This window comes from Simochromis diagramma, unplaced genomic scaffold (assembly GCF_900408965.1).
Source record: "Simochromis diagramma unplaced genomic scaffold, fSimDia1.1 OVJJ01000747.1, whole genome shotgun sequence".
NCBI classification, from domain to species: Eukaryota; Metazoa; Chordata; class Actinopteri; order Cichliformes; family Cichlidae; genus Simochromis; species Simochromis diagramma.
The window spans coordinates 1,355,496-1,379,407 of NW_024386897.1; the positions used below are offsets into that span (position 1 = coordinate 1,355,496).

Below are 23,912 nucleotides of genomic sequence, written 5' to 3' on the forward strand. Positions count from 1 at the left end.
AATAGAGACAAGGGACACACTTGAGGAGAAAAAAAAGACAAAAGGTGTGCTAATCCCGTTGATTCCTCTCTGACTGTAAATCATGTTGGCACGGTTTTTAAGAGTTGGCCCACTTCAAGTCTCTTTAAAAGACTTGTGGCCCACTTTTTCCCTGGCGTGAGCAGAGACACCAGTGAAAGTCAAAAAGTCATCACAGCAGCAGAATAGAACTGTGAGAGATCACTGCAAGCTAGCACACACACACACACACACACACACACACACACACACACACACACACACACACACACACACACACACACACACACACACTCCTCGTGCATATGGTACGAAATATTATATTGTAAGGTAAATGTAGCAGAGAAAACCCCAACAATCAGATGAGCAAGCACTTTGGTGACAGTGGGAAAGAAAAAACTCCCTTTTAACAGGAAGAAACCTCCAGCAGAACCAGACTTAGGGAGGGGTGACCGCCCTTCCCTAAGTCTATACGCCACAGCCGTTTAGGGTGAGGGGAGGAAGACAGGACTTCTAAATACTATAGTATAGGAGAAATATGCTCTCTCTTTCTAGTCCCTGTCAATAATCTTGCTGCAACATTTTGGATCAACTAAAGGCTTTTCAGGGAGTTTTAGGGCATCTTGATTATAATGAATTACATTAGTCCAGCCTAGAAGCAGCAAGTGCATTAACTAGTTTTTCAGTGTCACTTTGAGACAGGATGTTTCTAATTTTAGAGGTATTGTGCAAATGGAAGAAAGCTGCCCTACATATTTGTTTAATATGTGCATTCAAGGACATCCTGGTGAAAAACAACTCCAAGATTCCTCCCACCATTACTGGAGGTCAAGGTAATCCCATCCAGAGTAAGAATCTGGTTAAATACCATATTTCTAAGATTTTCAGGGCCGAGTACAATAACCTCAGTTTTATCTGAATTAAGAAGCAGAAAGTTAGCGGCCATCCAGGTCTTTATGTCTTTAAGACATTCCTGCAGTTTAACTAATTGGTGTGTGTTATCTGGCTTCATAGATAGATAGAGCTGGGTGTCATCAGCATAGCAGTGAAAATGTATACTAGACCTTCTAATGATACAGCTTAAGAGAAGCAAGTATAATGCAAACAAAATTGGTCCTAGCACAGAACCCTGTAGAGCTCCATAATTAACCTTAGTGTGTAAAGACGACTCTCCATTTCCATTAACAAACATGCATGTGATTAGGTTAATTGGTGATTTAAAAATTCACTGTAGGTGTGAATGTGAACATGAATGTTTTTTTATCTTTATGTGTTAGCCCTGCAGCCCTGCGTCTTGTTCTGTGGCAGCTGGGTTAGGCTTCAGCACACCGCGTGACCCTGAACTGAAAAAAACAGAAGAAAATGGATGAATGGATTGAATGGATATTTAAAATTTGCTCGTGTAACACGTGTACGTATGTATGTCTGGATGCCTTACCATATAAGGAAACCAGAATGACCGTTTAACCAGTCCAGTCCAGTCTTTCCCACACCTTAATACAGGGAGTGCAGAATTATTAGGCAAGTTGTATTTTTGAGGAATAATTTTATTATTGAACAACAACCATGTTCTCAATGAACCCAAAAAACTCATTAATATCAAAGCTGAATGTTTTTGGAAGTAGTTTTTAGTTTGTTTTTAGTTTTAGCTATTTTAGGGGGATATCTGTGTGTGCAGGTGACTATTACTGTGCATAATTATTAGGCAACTTAACAAAAAACAAATATATACCCATTTCAATTATTTATTTTTACCAGTGAAACCAATATAACATCTCCACATTCACAAATATACATTTCTGACATTCAAAAACAAAACAAAAACAAATCAGCGACCAATATAGCCACCTGTCTTTGCAAGGACACTCAAAAGCCTGCCATCCATGGATTCTGTCAGTGTTTTGATCTGTTCACCATCAACATTGCGTGCAGCAGCAACCACAGCCTCCCAGACACTGTTCAGAGAGGTGTACTGTTTTCCCTCCTTGTAAATCTCACATTTGATGATGGACCACAGGTTCTCAATGGGGTTCAGATCAGGTGAACAAGGTGGCCATGTCATTAGTTTTTCTTCTTTTATACCCTTTCTTGCCAGCCACGCTGTGGAGTACTTGGACACGTGTGATGGAGCATTGTCCTGCATGAAAATCATGTTTTTCTTGAAGGATGCAGACTTCTTCCTGTACCACTGCTTGAAGAAGGTGTCTTCCAGAAACTGGCAGTAGGACTGGGAGTTGAGCTTGACTCCATCCTCAACCTGAAAAGGCCCCACAAGCTCATCTTTGATGATACCAGCCCAAACCAGTACTCCCCCTCCACCTTGCTGGCGTCTGAGTCGGACTGGAGCTCTCTGCCCTTTACCAATCCAGCCACGGGCCCATCCATCTGGCCCATCAAGACTCACTCTCATTTCATCAGTCCATAAAACCTTAGAAAAACCAGTCTTGAGATATTTCTTGGCCCAGTCTTGACGTTTCAGCTTGTGTGTCTTGTTCAGTGGTGGTCGTCTTTCAGCCTTTCTTACCTTGGCCATGTCTCTGAGTATTGCACACCTTGTGCTTTTGGGCACTCCAGTGATGTTGCAGCTCTGAAATATGGCCAAACTGGTGGCAAGTGGCATCTTGGCAGCTGCACGCTTGACTTTTCTCAGTTCATGGGCAGTTATTTTGCGCCTTGGTTTTTCCACACGCTTCTTGCGACCCTGTTGACTATTTTGGATGAAACGCTTGATTGTTCGATGATCACGCTTCAGAAGCTTTGCAATTTTGAGACTGCTGCATCCCTCTGCAAGATATCTCACTATTTTTGACTTTTCTGAGCCTGTCAAGTCCTTCTTTTGACCCATTTTGCCAAAGGAAAGGATGTTGCCTAATAATTATGCACACCTGATATAGGGTGTTGATGTCATTAGACCACACCCCTTCTCATTACAGAGTTGCACATCACCTAATATGCTTAATTGGTAGTAGGCTTTCGAGCCTATACAGCTTGGAGTAAGACAACATGCATGAAGAGGATGATGTGGACAAAATACTCATTTGCCTAATAATTCGGCACTCCCTGTATAGTTTTGATTGATGGCACTGACATAATGACTCTTTATAGAAGAACAACAGCTGACCTCAAAGACATTAGTTGCTTCACCCTTTGACCTGACTGGAACTCAGGGAGCCCACTGGAGTTGTAGGTGACATCCAATTCCTCAGGGGAACTTTTCTGGCTCTTCAAATATCTTCCAAGGGAAATCATCTCATTTTGTGGACTAATTGGACAGAGCTTGAACCATCAAATCCCACTGATTGTAATCACAGAGGTCACAAGGTTACATTGATTGTGGTTTATTGTGACTGCTTCTCATTTGCAGGGATAAACCCCCGATGTCATGGACAGAGGAGATATTGATCATTTTCAGGAAAAGCTTAATCACTCTGTGGTCATCTTTGCTCTCATCTGACCAAAATCAGTCACGTTTGTCTTTACAAGTTAGAGATATCTGGATAGAGCCAGTCTATGTTTAGATTTCAATACCAGTGGGATCTTATTTGTGAACACTGCAAATGTGTGAAGCCAAGTGTAAAACCACAAGGAATTCATAATCTGGTGGTGTCGTAATTGAGAAGCACTGTAATGATTCTCAGAGGAAGAGGATCCACGTGCAACAGACAGCTTTTTTATTTCTCTGTTTTGTGCATCTTTTACCGTCCTTCACAAAACCTGGAAATCCTTCTTAAATCACCATCTTGCAGGATGTATCAATTTCTAAAACACATCTGGAGGAGAGAGGAGTGAGGAGAGAGAAGGAGGCTCACCAGAGGAGCTGGAATCAAGGATGTAAGGGCATATCTTTTGTAGAAGTGCTTTCCCTGTGACTCAAAGGCGAGACACACAGCTGGAATATAGCAAGCAAAGTACTCTAAAGATAAGTGTTCCTTTGGATTTGGTTGTTTCAGTTGTTTTAGTTAGTTCAGATGATCAAACCTTTCTCCCACCATTTTTGTGATCTCTGTACCGCTATTCGTATTTTATTTGCATATTTTTAAAATGAGGGCTTTGAAGGATTGATGCTTCATTTTGCTAAATGCCTGCTACCTCAAATCCTCTCCCTTATGTATTTTGTTCCTCTCCTCTCCTCACATGTCATTTGTTGGTTTCTCCTGTTGTAGTTCACCTGGTTGGGCTTTTCACTTGGCTTTAAAATAAAGTTCCTGACTATATCTCAATATGAATAGCGACAACAGAAAATAAAAGCCATTCACATTTGAAACAAAATCATGCTTACCTTATTTCTGAGGAGGTTTTCTATATTCTTCATTTTGACCAACCACCAGTCTAAAAAGAAGTGAATGCTTAAACTATTTGATAGGGTAGCTGGTGGCATAATACTAAAAACAACACTGCATAAATGATGATCTCATAATTAAAAGAACAGAGCGTGTAATCATGAGTAAAGGTTAAGATGATTATCAATCATTATTGTATGTGAGAGGGCTATTGTTATAATTTGTAATAATTAGTAATGCCCTCCTTCACCCATTGCAAATTACACTGGCCAAGATTTTGTAAGACCAAAATCTAAGACTCATTTAGTCAGAAACTGCAGTTACCAGATGCCTTTCAGTTTGTATTGAAACCTAGCTGTCTCCTCAGCTTGCTGCCAGATTGTTAATCTGCTGATGTGGTTGTGTATACACCAAAGAAAATTCAGCAAGACCAGACTTTCTTTGCTTTAGCTGGCTCAACAAAACCTAAAACCCCAGTGGAAGATAACAATAGCAGTTATTAATTTTCTGTGTTAAGCCTGGATTGCTGCTTTCAGAATCACATATAAATGGATATTTCACTCATCAGTGACTCTTTTTCCACAGAAAATGATCCTCGGAACTACTGCTTACACTAATTAGATACATTATTAAGTAATGATGATAAAATAATTATAACAATATGTAAAAATATAACTCTTCTTTACTGGACGGGACACAGTTAGGGAGCAGTTAGGGCTGTCCGTTTGTGGTTTACCGCTATGGCAACTGTTGGATCAATAAACCATTTATTTTCCTCTCTGCATGCATCAAACCTCATCTTCTTTTGTTAATGAAATCAGGCCTGAAGCTCTATCACTGTCGGCTTCTGCACCAAACTTGAGCTGGACCACCTTGTTGCATGTGATATAAGGCATCCGAAACAACCAAGACCCGCTCGACTTGCCATGGAATCAAGAAAGGGTAAGCACACTGAAAGGTTTTGTCACCAGTAATGAACTTAATCCAGCTGAGAAAATGATGTAAAGCAAAGACGCATATATTATATGCATTTTACTTTATTTTCTCTTCTGACATGAGTTTAATAAAACACACTCTTTATGTGTATGCTTTGCAGTAGCATACATTATAGATCATTATTTTTATTTTAGTAAAATTCAAAGGCCTCAAATGGGACAACATCAAAGTTGTATTTAGACAACAGATACTTAACTGTGACAATAACGTAAAAGAAAATAGTTGCCACCTCAGCCAGCTTCATTCTCACCTCTGTGATGACTGATGGTCCCTTAGTGCTCTAATTTTAAAGTCAGCACTAAAACTGGTGCCTGAATAACAGTTCCCTTGTGAATAGCTTTCCCACAGAGTCTGACTTAATCAAAAGGTTACTTTGGTATTAGCAACAGCGTTGCATTAATGCTTGCTTATTGTCAGCTGCTTTTCTGCAGACTGTAATATAATTGGATATGTTACACTACACCATTATGATCTGGTTTTTGATGTGTCATAGCTGCTTAAAGGGGTTAAACTCCAACTGCTGCTGGCTAAATCCGGTCTTAGTGCAGTGACAGATGCCGTCCTAATGGCTGCCCGTGGCTCCTGGATTGACAGTGTGGCACAGGGAGTGAGGAATCGTGCCCCCTGCTAGGAATAATGTCAGCCATTTTAAATTTTCAAAAAGAAATCGGGAGCAACCAGAGAGATGTGATCAAGCAGAGGAAATCATATCTGAGTTTCACATTCGTTCTGTAGCCTCACAACACATTCTGTGCTAATAAACAATAGGAAGATGACATATTACAAAACTAGTCACATCCTATGCTTTGTTAATGGGTTTTCCTTGTGAAGGCCACCTCTGAGTTTGAGTTCCTGTATGTCTGCCTCTCCACTTTCCTAACTGTGTCCACCTGTGCCTCGTTTCCAGTGTAGCCTTGTCTTTCCCTTTGCTCTGTCAGATCATCTGCTTCTCTGTTTGTTCCCCCTGTGGGGCCCGATGACAGCTGGGCTATTCTCCAAATGGATGGACGGATGTTCCCTGTGCTCCATGGACTTTTTAGCTTTATTGCCTTTAAATTTTGTTTGCCTAACCTACCTGATCCTGGATTTGTATTTATATCTTCATTTTTAAATTGTATTATTTTTTTTATTTTATTTTATTTTTTTTGCCTGTCCCATTTGGATCTTTAGGCATCAGAATTGTTGTCTGAAATCCAAGAAAGATGCCAAGCGGATTTACTTTACCAAGTGGATCATCATGGCCTTGCCATATTGGTCCATTTGATTGACCTTTATTATAATTATGTATTTATTTTATTTGATTTTTGGTTGTTACAGATGAGACTGGAGGATAGGACAGGGAGAAAGGATGAAAGAAAGAGAGGGAGAGAAAGAAAAATAGAGGGGAAAAGAGATGGTGAGAAAGGGGGGAAGAAAAAAAAAGAAAAACAAACAAAACACCTGGATCACCTGTATGGAGATAAAAAGAAAGAAAGAAGAGAAAACAAACAAAAAAGAACAACATAATAAATACAACACCATCACAATAAACTAGCTAACAGTAGATAACAGTAGATACTAAATATTAAATGTTATTGTGCAGTACGCAAGATCGGCAGCACACAATGTGCTTTGAGGTAGCAGCCAAGAAAGGTGTAGTTTGTGTCTGTGAACCTGTGTGGATCAGCACGCTTGTATTTAAAAGGTTTCTCCATGTAACGATCTGCTAGGGAGTGTGGGGAGCCATAGCCCCGTCCACCAGGGTATGAAGCAGGTATGGAGGAGATCCAGGCCCCAGAGTACGAGGATCCAAGGAGGACCACGGGCAACCGTGCCACCCTCCTGGGAAATGCTGAGGAGAGCCCCAAACGAGAGGTCACCCAGCAGCCACGGAGCAGAGGCCAGAGGGGGTTGCAGTGACGTGCCCGCGGGCTCTGCCGGCAGCCAGCTGTGTCAGAGAGGACCGAGCCTCAGGGCCAGAGGCAAGAGGCCTGAGGGCACCCCACCCCCCGGAAGGGGCCCAGCCGGGCCACAGGCGCCAGGCCCCGCCAATCGGCCACCAGGATTGAGTCGGTACATACATGAGTGCCCATCCCCAGACTCCCAGGAACCACCAACACACCAACGTCTGAGGGCATCAGCCACCGGCAGGGAGTGTGGTGAGGGGAGGTAGGCCTCCATACCTCGGAGAGCCTGAGATGTTCCCAGAGAGGTGGAGTCTAAGACCGAACCTGACATATAGACACAGACGAACAGGCGCACGCAGACACAAACGTGCATTCCCACCCCCATATACACAAACAAATACTCGGCACTCACCCGACGTGGAGACGGACACAAATAGACACTGTACACACATTCACACTCACCAAACATACTCTATATCCCAGGTCCAGGTACACCTGCCCCCAGAGGGGCAAACCGTACCTAGACCCAGGAGATGATATTTATATCTTCAAGCCAACAACATGGTGTATGAGGCTGACCTTGTAGCAGTACCATGTTACAGCACACAAAAATGATTTTTCTTTGTGCAGTCCCTTAAGTCAAAGCAATAAATATTGTCGGTTGATTAACTTTATATATCCAGTTTAGATTTGGAATTAGGACAATTATAGCTCACACACTTGTTTACCTGGTAAAATAAAGTGTTGCTGTTGTAAAACCTTTGCTATGGCATTTGTGTGCGTGTTTTTTCATACAAAGATAGATAAAGTATGAGCTGTTGTCCCCTGCTGTCCAAAGACAGGACCAGACTTTAAATCCTGAAATCTTATTCTATCCTTCCTGAACAGCAAGATACTACTGCTAACAAGCATGTTGGCTAGTCCTGCGACTGCATGGAGAGGTGACCCTGCCATTTTCCTCTCAATTACTGGAGAAGAATTTGATGGCGCCTAACAGGAAGGGGTGGGGGTAGAGAGAGGGGGGCATAGCTTTTTTATGGATGAAAATATCAGTGGGGGCTCATGGCATTCATAGGGCTTAACAGCTTGGGTGATGGCTGGAGAGAGGGGTGAAAGATGAATTGCTCAAATTCAGGGCTGGGATGGAAACCGGGTCATCAGAGCAGTTCAGCATAATAAAGATACATCACACACAAGCAGGATGGAAAATAAGTCTATTGTAATTCAAGGCATACCCTTGTCCACTTCAGTGACTTGAATGACAATGATAGCGGAGAGAGCAGGGACTTTACAGCGACTATACAGGCTCTCCTCTCATGGATCGGTAGCCTTAAACACACAGTGCAACCACTGTGACACCGATTTACGAAAACCAACAACCAAATTAAACCGATTCCAGCTTCTGCTAAAAATACCCAACAGGGAAGCAAACCATGACACGGAAGCCTGACAAGCATGATGTACTATACCAAGAATGAGTAATTTGAACTTATACTAGCCCTTCCCGCACACACACACATATACAAAACACCCACTTTACTCCAGCTCTTGTTTGGAGACAGGGAGACAAGCTTTTCAAAGTCTGGATGAGCATTTATGAGCCTGTTAGTTCAGTCAAGCATTAAGTTGGCTGATGCCGATTTCCTTTAACACCCTGTGGTTGGCCGCCTGTCTTTCATGCAGCTTCATAGTAGAACATAACAGGCCTATCAGCCCTGCGTCATTACCTACTTCTACGAGGAAAAGCAAAGGCTATGAAAAATAACGGCATGCTGTCTCTTCAGACTGAGTCTCAGCTCATATTTTGCATTAAACCAAATGTGAAGACAGCTGAAAGTTGAGTTTTGGAATTTGTCTCCCTGGTGGATGAGCTTGACAAATTTGCATGGGGGTGGCCATGCTTACTAAGTTAATTATATCCCGTTGACACACACACACATACAAAATGTGCTCATATATAGTAGTCAAATTATCCCATAAGGAAGTCACAATTTAAATGGGAGATTGCAGTGTTAAAAACTCTCCATATATTTGTGTTAGCTGATGTTACCATCTAATGCTAGCAAGCTTGTTTAGCAAGCTGTATTCATGTCCAGTTTAATGCAGATATGCATATACTTGCTTATTAGTGGTAATTAAATGGCTAATAAAAAAAAGGATTTCACCCAAAAAAGAAGCAAAAACTGGGTGGAAACAGACATTTTAATGACTCTAGTGAAATCTAGCAGACAACAATTGTTGTAGCTGCTTTTGTAGGAACAGCTATCAATGAAAGAGGTTCAAAGAACGCCCAAACTTTAGGGTCCAGGTGGGTTATAAAGTAATCCACTCTATCCATTAGTGGTTTAGACACTCACCTAACACATGAAAGATCACCAGATTGAGACTGGGATTGGTTGCATCAGGTATAAAAATCTGCCAAATCAGACATGCAGTGACACAGTGCATGTAAATATAAGGAAGTCACTGAGAGACGCTAGCTAGCTAGTTCACTAGCACCAACGTCTATTGTGGTTTTAGTTTGAAGAGAAATCTTTTTTGGGAAATTGCTTTGAGCATAATTAATAACTTTAATCCAAAACATTTAAGAGCATGAATGGATCTGTGGTTAACTGTAGTCATCATTGCTATAATAATGCCAAATCTATACAGTTAGACTATACAAAACAAAGTCACATTATTACATCCTCACACAAAAATCTTTATTGTTGTTTTTTGTTTTTTTTGTTTTGAAAACCATAACTTCCCCAACAGCTGATTTTGATATGGATCAGTAATAATACAGAAATACTTAAATATGAGATTACAGGTGTCTGCAAGTGTATTTTTGGAGCATGATCAAAACTCTGTAGCAGACAGCCCTCCCATAAAACCTTCCCCAACACAAAGAAAGTAAAGGCAGAAGCAGGAGTCCTGTTAGAGAACAGCAACACAAAGAGCATGATATAACCTATGCCTTTAAACACGCCAGCTGTAACAGTCTGTCTGGCTTAGGTAAGGAACTCATTTGTTCTGTACATCGTCCCTGAGCGAATGGAGAACAAACTACACAGGCAGTCTGTACCTATAAACACTGACACATTACACAGCATACTGGAATGTACTGACATTAATATGTGCCTTGTCACTTTTAATATACAGTATATATACAGAGATCCATATTCATAGCACAATTACGCCATGGTGTGGTAGGCGTGTTTGAGATCCATAACACACTCACGCACACACACACACACACACACAACCCCGTCCAGCGATCTTAGTGAGGACCTTCATTGATATGATGCTTTCCCCAGCCCCTTACCCTAACCATTAAAAATGAATGCCTAACCCTAACCCTAAACCTAACCATAACCTAATTGTAACCCTGACACTAAAACATTTTGAGCCTCAAAAAGGCCTTCAAACTTGTGAGGATCGGGTTGTGTGTCCTCACAAGTGACTGTTGGTTCTCACAAGTATAGTAGAATGCAGATTTCGGTCCTCACAAAGATAGCTAGACAGGAACACACACACACACACGGCAACACATATTTATGACATGACTCATGTACATGGTAAAGGTTATTAAGATGCAATAAAAGTATTCAAATGGGCTTTGAAAGGCTTAAAACTATAAAAGATGTACAGATTGAGTTAGCACCATTTGTGTTAAGGTACAAACAAATACAATACGATTATATTCTGATAACAAACGGTTACATATATCACTTTTGCAAACAAGTTTGGCGGGTTATTTTCATCTTAATCAAAAGAATTCCTTTTCTGAGACTAAAGGTTCAAGGCAACGTCATAAATGACTACCTTTACAGAATACAAGGACGGGCACATTTCTTTCTGTAAGAGCAGAATATTCCTTCCAGATTTTAAGCATTATATTTTTCAAAAACCAAACTCTTCAAATATTGCTACAAAATTGTGGCAACCACAATCATTAAAAGTCATTTTTCTCTCTCACCCATTGAAATACTGGTGTTTTTCTATCACAGAGGGATGTAAGAAAAGCAACTCTAAATTCGGACCTTTCATTGCTGCCGCTGCCAAAAACAGTCCTGGCGAGAAAATACCCTTTTCTCATCAACTGTAAACATCTAATGTGTACCATCAAGTTTATTGTTGGATACACTCCTGACCTCATACTGGAGTGGTTCTCCTGTTTCCTCCATCCTTGACATCTTTCTGGAAGCAGTTGTGGACTTGTAAAAACCTGGAGTCCCGCTCTGGGCTGTAGGGCCCTGCAGTACCACTTCCACCCTTCAAAGGGTCCCTGCTCAGGGAATAAAGGGATATACCGCCTACTGGCAAATTCAGCCCCAGCCCTGGTCCCCCCCCAATTCCTCCGCTAATCTTCATTCCCACTGGGGAGGGCTCACGTGATGGGTCACTTGACCTGGAACTGGAACGCGATCGCCTCCGCCTGTAGCGGTAACTTGGTATGCGAGAGTACGGCGAAGAGGATGAGGTGGTTTTGATGAAGTCACGTTTGGATCGGGAGCGCGTGTCTTTGTTTTTCTCAATATAAATGTTGACTGCAAGAACGCCCACTGACTCTGCTACAATGAAGGAGAGGGCACCGAAGTAGAAAGACCAACCATAGCTGTACTGGTTCTTCTTGTCCTCGTCTTTCTTGTCACTCGGGTCGCCGGCATTGCTGGAGATGTAGACGATGATGCCAATGATATTGCTCAGGCCTGAAGAGAGGATAAATGAGAGAAGGAATGCTGTTGTAGGAAAGGTCAAAACTGAGACTCTACATGTAAAGAAAATCAGTGTTTTTGCCATTGTCCTTTTGTGAGTGTGAGAAAGGTGCACTCTAATGACTTAAGACATTTTTGAAGTGCACTGTATCTCAGAATAAAACCTGACCTTTTCCTTCTTTCACTCTCTTGCACTACACACGATCTATTTGTTGTCACCCTGGTTTTGATTCTTTATCTGTGGTACGCTGTCTGACTCGTCCTACCTGCAGCTACAAACAGGATGCCTGCACTGAGCAGGATGTTGTTCTTGCTGCTGTAGATGCGTCCAATTCCAACACACAGGCCACCCAACATCAGAAGGATGGTGCTGAGAATTGGAAACAGGCTTGATGCACGAACTATACCTGTTTAGACGAGAGAGACAGAGAGTGTGAAAATGTCTTGTCAGCACAATTGAGAATATAATGTAAACTACTTCAAAAAGAGAAGATAACCACTGTAAAGTGGAGCACAGGTGAAAAATATATACCCCCCAATATTAGATTATATTACATACTGGCACACAGACATTATGTCTAATGGGTAAGAGAACTAACTAAAAAAGGACAACTACTACTGAAAGAAATACCATTAGCTTCGCAGGTGTTTGATCCTAGACTACAGATACTACAGACCCAACTATCATACAGAGAAAACAGAGAAAACCCAAGCAATCAGATGACCCCCTCTGAGCAACCAGGCTCAGAGAGGGACAGCCATTTGTCACGATCATTCAGGGGTGGGCGGAGGGAGACAGGACAAAAAAACACTTTGTGGAAGAGAGTCAGAGATGAATAATAACTAGGGATTAAATGCAGAGTGGTGCATAAAGACAGGGAGTAAAAAGGTGAGTGGAAAAGAAAGTGCATCATGGGAACCACCAGCAGCCTAGATAGAAGCAGCATAACTAAGGGTCACGTTATCCAGCACTCACTATAAACTTTGTGAAAAAGGAAAGTTTTAAGCCTAATCTTGAAAGTACAGAGTCTGTCTCCCAAATCCAAACAGGAAGCTGGTTGTGCAGAACATGGGCCTGCAGGCCGAAGGCTCTGCCTCCTATTCTACAACTTCCTGTTTAAAAGATGTCAGTCACTATGTTTCTCATCCTTTGTTGACCTTCTTTAACTTTTAGCGTCCCTCACTTTGTCAGACAGGTTCCTACAGAGCCCCCCAGGGGACATGGGAGAAAAAAAAATTACGGAGGAAAAAAAAAAAAATTAGGGAGGAAAAAAAAAAATTAGGGAGGAAAAAAAAAATTAAGACGGACTTTTGCGAGATCTCGCAAAAGTATTGCGAGCGCTCGCAAAAGTATTGCGAGATCTCGCAATAAGTATTGCGAGCGCTCGCAAAAGTATTGCGAGATCTCGCAAAACTCCAACAATGGCGGCAGCTACTTAGTTGTAATATTAGTCTTTCTGGGTCACAAAATACACTTTTAAGATATTTTGAGGCGTGAATGTAGTTGTGTAAACGTCAGATACCTGCTCGGTTTACAAGACATCACATATTTGCAAAAGAGCTCCGACGTTTTTGGAGATCTGACACCCACTAGCTCGAAGCTAACGGGAGGTCGAGACCTACTACAGCCGGGAGGAACACCGCTTTCCCGGCACATCGTGCCTCGACCTCCTGGTCGGCTTCGAGCTGGCGGCCTCCGAAGAATGCGGCTAAAACTTTTGCGAGATCTCGCAATACTTTTGCGAGCGCTCGCAATACTTTTGCGAGATCTCGCAAAAGTCCGTCTTAATTTTTTTTTTTCCTCCCTAATTTTTTTTTTCCTCCCTAATTTTTTTTTTTTTCCTCCCTAATTTTTTTTTCTCCCATGTCCCCTGGGGGGCTCCGTAGGTTCCAACTGAGAAAGGGATTTTTTGATTACTACTGAAAATGAACTCAGCTTTCCAACAAATGTTCAATAATCTTCTAGGGTCCACACAACCTGTGTGCAGGCTAAAAGTGATGAAAAGAATGATTGACTGACAATGACCTTATGTGGATTCATGGCTAAAATCTACGGTGTGCAGCTACCAAGGAGTGCTGACAAGTTTCCTTTTCCACTAAAAAGTAATTCACTCATATTTCCAAGGTCCTTACTAAAACAGTTCAGCTAATCCATCACCATCTCATCAGTTAGAATCATTTTTTAATTTTTTACATTTCACCATTTCATTATTGCTTTAGTGAGCACCACATGAGGACTTAGCGGAACTGCTAACAGTAACAGTGGTTGTTGCCAAGGCCTCTGTTTTGTCTTGTCTTCTTTAGTCTGCAGGCTCTCTCTCTCTCTCTGCTTTGAGTGAGTGCAAGATTACTTACAGGTGCATAGAGTCTGAACAAAGCCCCACTGACTGTAGCTGCTGAAGTTACCTTTAAATGCTCACTGCTTAACACCAGAACATCGTCTGTGCTTCAGCAAACCTTTGGTTGATTGCAGTCTCACTTGCCAACCCAAGCCCAAGACTTTAACACATTTTCTAGTCCAAAACTACAAATCCAAGTCTAACCCACAGGCTAGGCAGTTATACTGTAAGTTTTTATTTTTTACAGTTACTGCAGTACAGCACCACACATTAGTAAAATAACTGGAATCGTTTATTCGCCTTGTTTTATCATCAGAATTTAAACCGATACAATTTATCTTTTTCCCGCAAAATATAGAAATATAGTAATTTCTCTTTCTAAATGGTTTCAGTTAGCATATAGGCAAAAATTGTGATGGGTATGTTTAAAATAAAAAAAAACTGTTTAATACTTGAATTGATGTCCAACACTTAAATGCCACTAGAGGGAATTTGTGAGCAGCCTAAAAGCTGAAGAAACAGCAGTAGGTGACACGCCCTGCCAAACAAGCATCATTACTTTTCCACGAGTGAAACAAATGAAGTGAAATAATGTCAGCGCATAAAGGTTTTTACAGATACACAGTCCAGCTAGCATATTCAGCTGCCTTTTTAAAAAAACATAACCAAGTGATTCCAGAATAAATTTTTCTTGAGCTTATTGAAATTCATATTGTGGACAACACACGAAATGGTAACAGTTGCCTTGAGGCACAGAGCTGATCTGAAACCTGAAACATAAATAAATATTCAGTAAAATGATTAAATGCTCTGTAATTTTCAGTGCATCTGTTTGTTTATTTATTTTTAACAAGGGTATTAAGCAAAAGGCCAAGGCCAAATATGAAATCTGCTCTCATGTGGCCAAAGTCTGGCCTGTTTTGGACGGGCCTTATTACTCGGCACATAACACACTTCATTATCTCCATTGCTCCAATTGCTGTCATGACATCAGGCTTTTTATGGGAAAGGGATAGACATGCCATAACACATTAAGTAGCCTGGTAATAACTCTATCACATTCAAGAAAAAAAAGAAGGAAAGAGCAGGGAGAGAGGGATTAAGTGTTGGAGTGTTTGAAGATGAAGCGGTTGCAGTGACTTACGTAAGATGTACTCTGAGCTGTCTGTATCGTAGTCGTTATCCTCTGGAAAATGATTGATCCGAAAACAGCTTCCTTTGTTGATACCTGTGCAAAAGCCAAAAACACACTGAGTGTGAATGTGAATGTGACTTGTGGCAGAAAGAGTCTGTGCAGGTTCGAAACTACAAAAATTAAAACAGCAATTTGGGTCTTCATGTTGAAAGTTAACACGAGAAGCTCAGAGATAAAAGGAGCCACACATCGACCGTTCACTCGATCAGCATGCAACTTTTATGAACCTGAGACAAATATGTTGCAGAAAGCTAAAGTCTATTCTCGGCAAAGTATATCTAACCGGGAGCAGACATGTCCTGTTTTCACCCATAACCATGTCAAAAACCATTTGAGGGCAGACCACTGTGGATCTGAGATTCTGAAGTTCCCAAGCCCTCGGGCACCTTCTATTCACCCAAGCTCTTCACTGAGAAAATCTTCCCTCCACTTTTAAGAGAATAAAACATTGGAGCATTATGAATATTGAAAAGTTAGACTTTGAATTTAAAGTCTGGCTCTTGAATTTCCTGCCTGAACTTATATATTAGAATTTATTAGAACTTAAATCAAATACACACAGTATCTTAATCCAAGAAATCAAACCATGCCTGTCGATTGTCAGCCCTGTCCCGTTTAATTCTGTAGATTTCAAATTGCTAATGTGAATAAATGTGGAAGAGTCGTCCAACATGCCAATATTACACTACAATTAAGGGGAAGAGATGAAGTACTGATATTCTATCCTAGTCCACATGCAGTAGATTCTTGAACTCAGGCATAAGCAATCAAGTGACATCTACCTTGTAGAACATGGGTGCATGTAAACAGTCCATAAGGAAGAGCAGCTGTTTTAGAGGGAGATGTTTCTAATCACTATTTATAATCCAAAAAGTCTGACACTATTCAACATCAATTCTCCTTCACTTTGCCTGGCGGGGCGACAAAGTCAATAAGATGTGAGTTAACTCACATCTTATTGACTTTTCCAAACTTCAGCTATGCCAGTTGCTTGCTGTCATAGCCAATGAATCTGATCGCGATGGCGTCATCCCCAAGAGCTCTGTAAAGGATGGAGGATTGTCTTTCTTCCCTTCAAGTTGCAAATTTGTTATGACAGTCTTATTCCAGCATCCATGGCAGAATTGTTTAATGAGATGTTTTTCAGTTTTACAGGCAAGAATGTCTCATCTTTTGACAACAATTCAATGTGAACTGTAGTCACTGGAAGTAGGCATAGGGGCTTCCACTGGGCCCGTGTAGTGTAGTTAAGAATTCAGCAACGAATTCTTTTCTGCCTTGAACACTGGCCAAGTCCGAGTCAAAATACTGTAGGCAAAGAAGTCGGCGTGGCTTCAGGAGTCAGATCTGTTGATCACATCAGCTTAAAGGGACAACAAGCTTTCAAGAATACACCCAGTGACATCCACTGACAGACTAGAATCACCAGGAAGTAATTCACTGTGAGCTTCTCATTAGTTTTCATCAGCTTCATCACTGTTTTTTCCCTCATTGCTAAGCATCAATGTCTTTGACAACTCTTTGCATTTCAGGTGCTTTTTTTAAATCAGTCTTAACTCTTAAACCTCTTCAAATACTTATGAATTTCCTCATCTGTTGTTGTATTTGTATCACCACTAACAACTAAATAACTAATAATCATAGAAAGTTGCATCCACCTCTAACTGTAACACTCCAAACCTTATGTGCAATCATTATGTACATTTTATAATATGTAAAATATCTCATGTGAGGTTACACATAGCCTCTAAATAAATGCACTATTAAGTGCCAAACTAACTATAATTTACTATAATACATCAGTTAATTGTGTTTAAATATTGTACTTTGTATTCCTATCCTGTCATTATATTGCATTGGATTGATATTATTTAAGCCTTTTTTCTTGTACCATATGAGGGAGTATTGTCTTAATTTCATTACACTTGCATGATGACGATAAGGAGTCTTGAATCTTGAATCTGGAATGAGGTGCCTTTGATTTGCAGGCACTCATTAACTGTTACTGAACCTTACAATATCATAGACCAGCATATGGAAATCTCCACCAGGTAGCTTTGAAGCCGGTTTTCTGCATCTACAATCAGTTATTCAGTGCATTCAAATGCACTGTTGCAAATACTGGGAACAGGATTTCCACTGATGTTTGAGCATTTGTTATTAGTTTGGCCAGCAGTGAGTTGAGGGTTAAAAATCAAAATCAGCACGAACACTGGCTGATTAGCTGCAATCACTGGCTGCTTCTTCTATGCTTAAGTGGCTTTACGCATCCTCAAGCTAGATCACGTTTCTGTGATCGACAGCTCATTCAGATGGTTCATACATTTTTGGGGTGGAAATGTTTTATGAGGCAGGACATGCACTTCTATGTTTCACATTTACAGCTTATGTCAGTGTTGCCACCAGCGCATGGTTTTGATGTGCAAAATTTATGATTCTTATGGTTAATTTCTGAGACAGCTGGGAAAGAAAATTAAAGTCAGGCTGAAATAAAGTGATGAAACATCCCTAACAGCCCAGATTCAGTCTGTCGGCTCCACGCTCTTAAATTCACTCTTTCAGTCTCTTTGAACACCCATTCTGTCTTTTTTTTCTCTCTCGCCACAATCATGTCTAAATAAGCCACTTCACTTCCATTTTCTAAAATCCTCTTTATCCACTCAGTTTTCTTTTCAATTTTTTTTGCACCAAGAAAACTTGTTAAATAAGATTATTGTGTTACTCTAATGTATATTTGTTATATTTGTAAACATACTATTTTAGTGACACTGGATCAGTTTTTTGAGTGTGTAATCCAAAAGGTCTAAGGAGCAACAGGTGTAGAATATTAAAATTTCATATATAAAGTACACATATGTAGGGTTACAGTTGGATGTATAGCCCAGGAATGTTATATCAGTGTCAGAAAATTCAAAAATCAATAACATTACTATGATTATATGGCTTCTAGACTGAACATACGAGTAAAAAAATAACAAAACAGCTGACAGTTAAAATTTATTATAATAAAAATGAAATAATCTACTCCACTGTGTTTCTTAATCTATTAGGAATCATTAAGAATTGGTGACCTACCCTATCCTCCATTGCATGGAGAATTTTCCATTCTATTTTAATTAAATAGCCCCAAAACAGTTTCCTCAAGGTACTTTACACTGTAAGGTCAAGACTACAACAATCAGATGACCACCTCTGAGCAAGTGCTTTGGCAACAGTGGGAAGGAAAAACACATTTTTAACAAGAAGAAACCTTTGGCAGAACCAGGCTCAGAGAGGGGTGGTCATTTGCCACGACCAGTCAGGGGTGAGGGGAGGGAGACAGGGAAAAAAAAAGCCTAGACCTATTGCACAGAGGATTCAGGGTCACCTAATCCAACCCTAACTATATGCTTTATCAAAAAGGAAAGTTTTAAGCCCATTCTTAAAAGTTGAGATGTGTGTCTCCCGAATCCAAGCTGGGAGCTGGTTCCACAGAAAAAGGTCTCAACCAAAGGCTCTACCTCCCATTCTACTTTTAAATACCCTAAGAATATCTGTGTAACACACATTTTTGGAGAAATGGGGCAGGGATAGCTCAGTAGGTAGGGTGGTGGCCCCCATGATCGGAAGGTCGGGGGTTTGAATCCACTGAACGACTACCCTGAGGTACCCCTGAGCAAGGTGCCATCCCTACACACTGCTCCCCGGGCGCCCAATGGCTGCCCACTGCTTCACAGAGTGAATGGGTTAAATGCAGAGAGGAATTTCCCCATGGGGATTAATTAAGTATACATTATTATTAAATGTTCAGCCAGTTTGGGAATTGTTTTGTTCAGCTACAGGGGCTGTGTTTCTCAGGCCATAGTTTTAACTTCATTAGAAATGTTTGTTTTTTTTAGTGTGCTTTGTGTAATATTCATATTTTATAATATTGTTCCTCAGCCAAACATCTGGGAGAATGAAAGTCATCTTTTCACCTGATATTTTGGTCTATCCACAGACAGTCATGGTGTCATGAATAAAATCAAAAATCAAGAATCAGGTGCAGTTTAGAGCTAATTCCAAGGTGTCCAGTCTCTGCACGTTATGCATCCAAGCTTATTCATAGCTTTGATCCATCCTGTGATCAATCCTGGCATGTTTTAACAGAGTTGTGAGTTCCAAATCGATAGCATACATTTCTGCCTGTTTTTTAAACTGTTGAGGCTCAGATATAAAACACTTGCATTAAAGCTGACAAAAATGTGTACGCTAACTTTTTTTCCCCAGACAGAACATTGATCTGGAATCAATAAGGGAAATGGACCTACAGACACAATCAATAATGACATTTTCTTCAATAAAATCTTACCAATATCCAACCTGAGCTCCCCCCTCTGTATGTTCACTGTGGGGACAATGCATTCACTGTGGCAGTTAGGTTATATTTACTCCAAATATGCTCGACATCATCTCAACAGAGTAAATTTATCTTGGTTTCAAAGAGCTCCCAGCAGCTTCTTTCTATGTTCTTTAGCACCAAATAAGTTTTTTTTTTCTTGACATTAACACATTTGCCCATTTGTCTTTCACAGCGATGTCATTTTAGGAGGACAGCTGCTGTGGGTGTGATTTTTGGTATTTTTACGTGGGTCCCGATTACTGCTGACACTGTGAATCAACAAATTATTAGCTGGTTAAAGATCTTGCGCTGTCCTTTCCTTCTGTCTCAGTCTGAATTTTTCCTTTCTCTGGTCCATTCTTTGTCCATTTTAAATATGTTCATACACTTTCACAGGTTAATAGTAAATCACAAGTGTACTCTTTTCCCCCCCAGTGATTACAGAATTTAACTTGTCAGCAGTCACAGGTGGATTCAGTTTTGCTGTATTTGGTTTATGTTGTTATTTTAGTGCATTCTTTCTAAAGTACGTTTTTGGCTATTCATAGGTGGAAGCACTCTTCTTGTCAACTTAAAAAAAAATATTAAGAAGTGATATAACTTTAAATCTGTTAACAAGTTCAGAACGGTACAGTTGATTGTGTGCATATAAATCAAACATTTGTGAAAGTAAAATAACCATATCAATATTTCATGCAGCAGCAGTAACAAAATGATCAAGGGAATGTCAGGAGAAAAGAAAAGAAAAGAAAAGAAAAGGAAGCTCACTGGGGGAGGTATCTCCCAAGAGCCCCTGTGTCTGAGAGAGCAGGGCCCATCTTTTATTGCTCAGCATAGCTTCACCATAGCAACCTCCCCCCAGCAACCCAGAATCACATTTCTAGCTCTTCTCAGAGGACGCCTTTGACATCTTACTAATGCATTCATCAGCCAACACACATGCACGCACACACACACACACACACACAAGAAAAACAACCCTAACCCTCATCACCACATACAAAGCCACATAACAGTTAACTAACCTTTCATGACCTGCATGAACTGAAAATTTAAAGTCAGACCAAGTGTTTGCTTGAATCTAGCGGTGAGTCCCTAAGTGTGAGTTTTTTTTACTTATTTCAGCATGACTCCACTTGTATTCCATTAAAGTTCATTATCCACCAGTGCTCACCTTCATCTAACCATCAGCTTGTTCTACAAGACAAGGCACTCATAGATGTCTGTTTGCTACTCTTTGCAACATTAGCCAACATCTCCTGAGGCTCACCCAGCATCTATGCTGTTGAATTTACTTAATAAAACAGGATAGATTCCTTAGAATTATACACTAAGTTGTAGAAACTGAGAGACTTTTTTTTTAACGTTTCAGGAATGCATTTAGTACTACCGTTTTCAAGAGGCTGTATCCCAACTGACTGGACATGTTGACTTAGCCTGGGTTTGTATGCAGATATAGAGGTGTGCCACTAGATAGACTTACAGAATATTGCAGCAAAAGTGCTGATGTTCTCTATGCATGAGAGAGAACAAGGAAAAGAGCAAGAGAGGTTGTGTTACTTTCAGTTCCAGCTCCATGCAGGTTGTAACACTCTTCTAACATTTTAAGCAGGAAATGAGAGGATGGTGCAGCGGGAAGATGTTTGAGAACAGCGTGCACGTCTGCTTGAATCTCTTAGGAAGATTGAGAGAGGGAACATGTCTTTTGAGTAACAGGATTACAAGAAATCCATAAATAGCCAGGCTTTAAAAAACAAAACAAAACATGAAATTCCAGTAAAAGTAGTAATGGTAATGGTTGGTGCTTGGAGTGTGAGTCCAATAATGGCTGTATTCATCTCCACACAAGACAGACTCCTGGGTTCTGGGAAAGTGCCTTGTCACTTAGATCCCTCACCCCAACTCTTTGGAAAAGGCACTGTACCCCAAGTTGTTCTCCAAGTTACTGGTGGTAGCCTGCTTTGCAGCTTTGTAAATACATGTGAATTATGAAACGCAGTAAGGTACTTCGTCATTGACGAAAAAAGGCGCTTTGTTTGACGGAGCATTCTTCTATTGTTGTGAAGCGATTTTATACTTCTAATTTAGTTGGTCTTCAGGTAAAAGAAAAAAAATCATTAAGACTGAGAATTTCAGAACCAATGGTAATGGACAGCGCCACAATCGAAGACGTCATTGGTGACTACTTCCGCGGATCAGCTGATTGTTTGCGTTTATTATGAGTCTTTTCAAGGAAGCGGTCCGATGGACGGTGGATAGGTGTGTCTAAACATTAACGACCTGTTCTCACAACGTCTCACAACATGGAAAGGCGATCAGGAGCGAGATGCAGAACAGCTGAGGGAAACAACAAAATTCCCTGAAACAACAAGTCAGACGCTCCTCGGAACAGATTAAAACAAAGTCTAATACACCGGAAAGCACTGCGCCCCCTCTGAATGCGAAAACTGGGATCATTCTTCCATGCTCTGCCATAGAAGCAAACTCACAGCATTAAATCGTATTCGTGTTCAATCCATCATCCCTCCGCTCTTTCCCTTTTCAGTGAATGTATAATTTACCTTAAAGGGGGGAAAGATGTAAAAGATTCGTTACGCACACACAACTCCGCCTTTGTGCGCAACACGAAGCTCTTTCACTCAGATTCTCGTAGAAAATATAATACTTGTGTAAATGATTAAATTATGTTTCATGTCATTCCATCAAAAAAGGGAGAATTGACTCTGATAATAAAGTTCAGAATCAGCATACTTTATTAATCCCTAAGGAAATTGTGTTAAATGGTTTGTTATAATATCACACAAACTGTCGCAGGTTCCAAACAAATGCGAACTTTTTTTTCTAGAAATTAGCAACGTTTCTGGTCTGGTCAGGTGTTCAGACTCGTTGACTATTTAATTAATCTCTGTGCACACTGTCACCTCCCCCACGTTAAAGCAAACATTCGGAAGAAATCAGATGGCGCAACAGTGAGAAAATCGTTCATAAGCAGTCGAAATAAAACAAAAAAAAGTTTGGAAACTTACACAGTCACTGCATAAGGTACCAGACTTTGTTTACCTTCGATGCAGCAAATCCTCCACAGCCCGGAGTGCGTCAGGTCCCCTTTGACTTTCTTGGTTTGCATCTGGGTTTCGTCGGTTGTGGCATTAGTTGCATTGCAAATATAGGCTCGGGAATAAAGCCAGTAGTCGGTGCCGATGGCGATGGTCATGAGGCTAAAGGCGACGAAGGCCCCCACAATAGCCAGCAAAGTCTGAACCCCTCGGTCACACCATGCCATGGCGTCTCATAATGTGAAGATTCTCCACAGCAGCTTACGCACACCGTGAGGAGCGCACGATACCAGTGATCATGGCTTGGGGGGGAAAGGACTTGCGTGTCGATCCTCGTTTTGCTTAATTAATGCTCCACTTTCTCCCAAACTTCAATCGGACTTCAAACCAAGTTGCAGAGATTGATCGACCACAGCTTTCGTTTAATTCCTTACAGTGAGCTGGTGGTGTCTTCAATCCTGCAACAGGTGGAAATTTAACACAAAACACACAAAAAAGAAGAAGAGAAAAATTCCTCGAACAAGTGCACTTCTTTTTTACCACAACATTTTGTAAATGACGTTTATAACCGCAGCATACATACGGATCACACACGGCTCAAGCTTCTTTACAGCTCAGTGTTCAAAATAAAACTGGTCGGTTTAACAATGGACGCAGCATCGCTCATCCAGACCACACCTATAACGGATCTAGCCAATTGGAAACGGTGATGGTAACAGCTGTTAAATGAAGAAAACATCACTCTACTGGCGGTCGTCATGTGCGGGTGGAAAACGGTTCTAGCTTTTACCGAGTGCACATAAAATGAAGAAATGATCAACAAGTGTACAGAAACGAACACGATAATAACGAACACTCGTACACACGCACTGAAAACACGCACTGAAAACTGGGCTTGAAGTGTTTAAATGCATATTTAAAATCAAGGAAAAGTCTTTAAAAAACACGCCACCACTGCTATAGGAGAGAGAGGGAGATGAGAGAGATTTGCTTTGTGACTGTGCAGGAACTTTAGAGTTGAAAGGATCACCAGTGATGAAATATTTCTGAAAACATCCATCAAAACAACTTTGAAGTCGGAGCAG

At 40.8% G+C, this 23,912-nt stretch overlaps 1 protein-coding gene and 1 long non-coding RNA gene across 4 annotated transcripts; one reads left to right on the plus strand and one right to left on the minus strand.

Moving 5' to 3' along the window:
• Positions 1–265: 265 nt before the first annotated feature.
• On the minus strand, positions 266–23,588 carry LOC120735102 (voltage-dependent calcium channel gamma-4 subunit-like). Of its 3 annotated transcripts, none has more exons than XR_005696177.1 (5): positions 22,832–23,588; positions 15,361–15,444; positions 12,144–12,284; positions 10,689–11,871; positions 266–314 (listed from the first exon to the last, which is right to left on the minus strand). XR_005696177.1 is itself a non-coding variant. In XM_040034280.1 (5 exons), the coding sequence occupies exons 2-5, from the start codon at positions 23,052–23,054 to the stop codon at positions 11,315–11,317; spliced, it is 1,005 nt and encodes a 334-aa protein (XP_039890214.1). In that variant the 5' UTR covers positions 23,055–23,285; positions 23,411–23,588; the 3' UTR covers positions 10,606–11,314. The 3 variants fall into 3 exon arrangements, 2 of the variants coding, with proteins under 2 accessions (XP_039890214.1, XP_039890213.1); XM_040034280.1 differs by lacking the exon at positions 266–314 and having other exon boundaries at positions 10,606–11,871; positions 22,832–23,285; positions 23,411–23,588; XM_040034279.1 differs by lacking the exon at positions 266–314 and having other exon boundaries at positions 10,606–11,871.
• Positions 3,294–7,054, plus strand: LOC120735103. The gene is made up of 3 exons (XR_005696178.1): positions 3,294–3,849; positions 5,120–5,240; positions 7,004–7,054. It is a non-coding gene; the product is annotated as an uncharacterized LOC120735103 (long non-coding RNA).
• Positions 23,589–23,912: the final 324 nt, after the last annotated feature.

Excerpts from the sequence above, each read along its gene's own strand:
- LOC120735102 (XM_040034280.1), bottom strand. The coding sequence starts at position 23,054 with ATGGCATGGTGTGACCGAGGGGTTCAGACTTTGCTGGCTATTGTGGGG. Across the intron at positions 12,285-15,360 it reads CAGCTCAGAGTACATCTTAC|GTATAGTTCGTGCATCAAGC; the intron begins GTAAGTCACTGC and ends TCGTCTAAACAG. Across the intron at positions 11,872-12,143 it reads CATCCTGTTTGTAGCTGCAG|GCCTGAGCAATATCATTGGC; the intron begins GTAGGACGAGTC and ends TCCTCTCTTCAG.